This window comes from Pyxicephalus adspersus, chromosome 11 (assembly GCF_032062135.1).
Source record: "Pyxicephalus adspersus chromosome 11, UCB_Pads_2.0, whole genome shotgun sequence".
NCBI lineage: Eukaryota > Metazoa > Chordata > Amphibia > Anura > Pyxicephalidae > Pyxicephalus > Pyxicephalus adspersus.
This window is the reverse complement of record NC_092868.1, coordinates 562,178-564,498: the sequence shown is the minus strand read 5'-3', so window position 1 is coordinate 564,498 and position 2,321 is coordinate 562,178. Positions and strand designations below refer to the sequence as shown.

Genomic DNA, 2,321 nt, shown 5'->3' with positions numbered 1-2,321 from the left:
TTATGCATTTTGTTCATTACGTAGTATCTATACTGGCTTCTACAAACAGCCCTGATGAAGCCCAATGGGGGCGAAACGCGTCGGGGTTAGAGACCTTTATAAACTAGGAGTGCAATGTGTCTAGTAAGACCATGAACTTTGGTCCCTGCTGCCTGATTTATTAATAATATTATTATTATTATTATTATTATGCTAACTACACTACAACTACATGGCCACCTGATTACTTCATTGGCCCTAAAAATCCCTCTTCCCTTCCCTCCGTACAAGTTGTGTTCTCCACTAAGGGGGCCGCCATTCTATGATAGAATATTGGAAATCCCAGATCAGTCATTGATAGTCCAGATCTGTTCATTAGAAGTGAAATGATCGCATTAGGAGATAGAAGAGGGCTGAACCATGTTTTTAATAATACAAAGTCTACCTGCCACATCCCAAGGTAATGCAGAGAAAGCACAGGGGGACTTGTAAGGACTAGCATCAAATTCACAGTAATCAATGAGTTCACGTAATAAAATTCAACTTTTAATATAAATTCCTAATAACAATATATATCACATACGAGACATAGTATATATAGAAAGACCAACCTCTACGCGTTTCGTGGGACTAGCCCACTTCTTCAGGAGGACTTGATTTCGTTTTTTAGAACCCCGCTCAGATATCAAGAGGTTGTGGGACAAATGGGACCGGACAACAGGGGGCGCTCTATCCGCAATTCAGGCCCTCAAAAGGCTGCTATCGGACTAATCCTATTTCTTTTCTATAACCTAATTAAGCCAAGTTGTAATGTAATGGTAAGTTAACCATTTAGAATCAAATCGCCAATATTACCTTCCAATATGAGGCTACCACAACTATTTCCACGTAAAATCCATTAACGGTTATGAAGCTGCAAACAAATCGTCTAACTCCGTATGATGCCAATGTGGCCGCTGCTGAACCTACACCCCCCCCCGCTGGTTTTATAAATGTGTATTGTATATAATGGGGCACCAGATGGCCCACAGATTGTGCAGAGTATCTGCCCCCCCCCCGTTTTATAGATGTGTATTGTATATAATGGGGCACCAGATGGCCCACAGATTGTGCAGAGTATCTGCCCCCCCCCCTATATTCAGGCTATCAGAGCCCTATGTTATTATTATTATTACACAATATTTGTATAGCGCCGACAATTTATGCAGCGCTGTACAAAGTCCATAGTCATGTGACTGTCCCTTTAGAGGAGCTCACAATCTAATGTCCCTACCATACTCATATGTCTAAAGACAAGTTTGGGGGGGAAGCCAATGAACCCATTTTAGGACATTTGTAGCAGTAAATAAGTTGTGGGTAGGTATGGAGGCCACGCAAGGTTCTGGCTGGAGCTGGGCGCTGGGCATTATGATGGGCCGGCTGTCTGTGTCATCATCTGTGAACAAACCCTAGGGGAACATAAAGGCAGCTGGAGACCCCCAGGGTGTCATTGCACCCAACAAATGAATATGGTGACCCTTCCAATCATTGTATGAGGAGCTGGTACAGGTGAGGGATCTGCTCATATCATTCTGTGCAATGCTCGGGCACCTTACGTCACACACTTGGTAATTCATTGTTTAGCAGTTTAGTAATGCAGCGCATGGACCCTGCTAATAATCTGCTTCACCCTCCAGGATTCAACGCCTCTGAATGTAGGCCCGAGCCATACTTCTACTGCCAGAATGGGAAGTGTATCCCCTCCAGCCTGGTGTGTGATGACCGCAACATTGATAATTGTGGTGATGGCAGTGACCAGTCCACCAGTCCTCCCGCAAGCTGCCAGCGAGACGGAGGGAGGGGTAAGTGGTCAGCTTGTAATGGGGTAATTCCTGCATTTATTATTCCAGAGGGGTATGTGCCCCGTGTGGCCCTCCTCGGTATATATTTCATACTTCTCCCTCAGTATTGCATGGGGTCCAATACACACATATGGACCTTTATCACACCATATCTGCAAGGAGTCCATTGATAGGAATATAATATTATACGGGTATATGATATCCATTTATGTAAATTCCTGAGCTGCCATCTTGTACGGCCTCAGAATATAACATCCAGGACACCATTCATAGATATAAGTCACAGCATTTACATAAGATTGTATTATATTGTATTGTACAGGAATGATGGGAACCAAGACTCCAGTGGAAGCAATGGCCACCAGCACAGCCGCTTCCACCATGCGCCAGGCCGTATCCTCCAACTTGAGCTGTGGAGGTGATGGAAACCGCAAGCTTCTTCCGGATAATATCCAGCCTCATGGATTGAACACAGGTACCTCTCATCATAGCCTATCGTTA

At 44.3% G+C, this 2,321-nt stretch overlaps 1 protein-coding gene across 1 annotated transcript in view; it reads left to right on the top strand.

Annotated features, from left to right (window-relative positions):
• LDLRAD2 (low density lipoprotein receptor class A domain containing 2) overlaps positions 1-2,321 on the top strand; it is a 10,896-nt gene that overhangs the window by 4,983 nt on the left and 3,592 nt on the right. The window contains exons 2-3 of the mRNA XM_072425457.1: positions 1,656-1,820; positions 2,143-2,295. Coding sequence (XP_072281558.1) covers positions 1,656-1,820; positions 2,143-2,295 — 318 coding nt within the window. The remainder of the gene's footprint in view (positions 1-1,655; positions 1,821-2,142; positions 2,296-2,321) is intronic.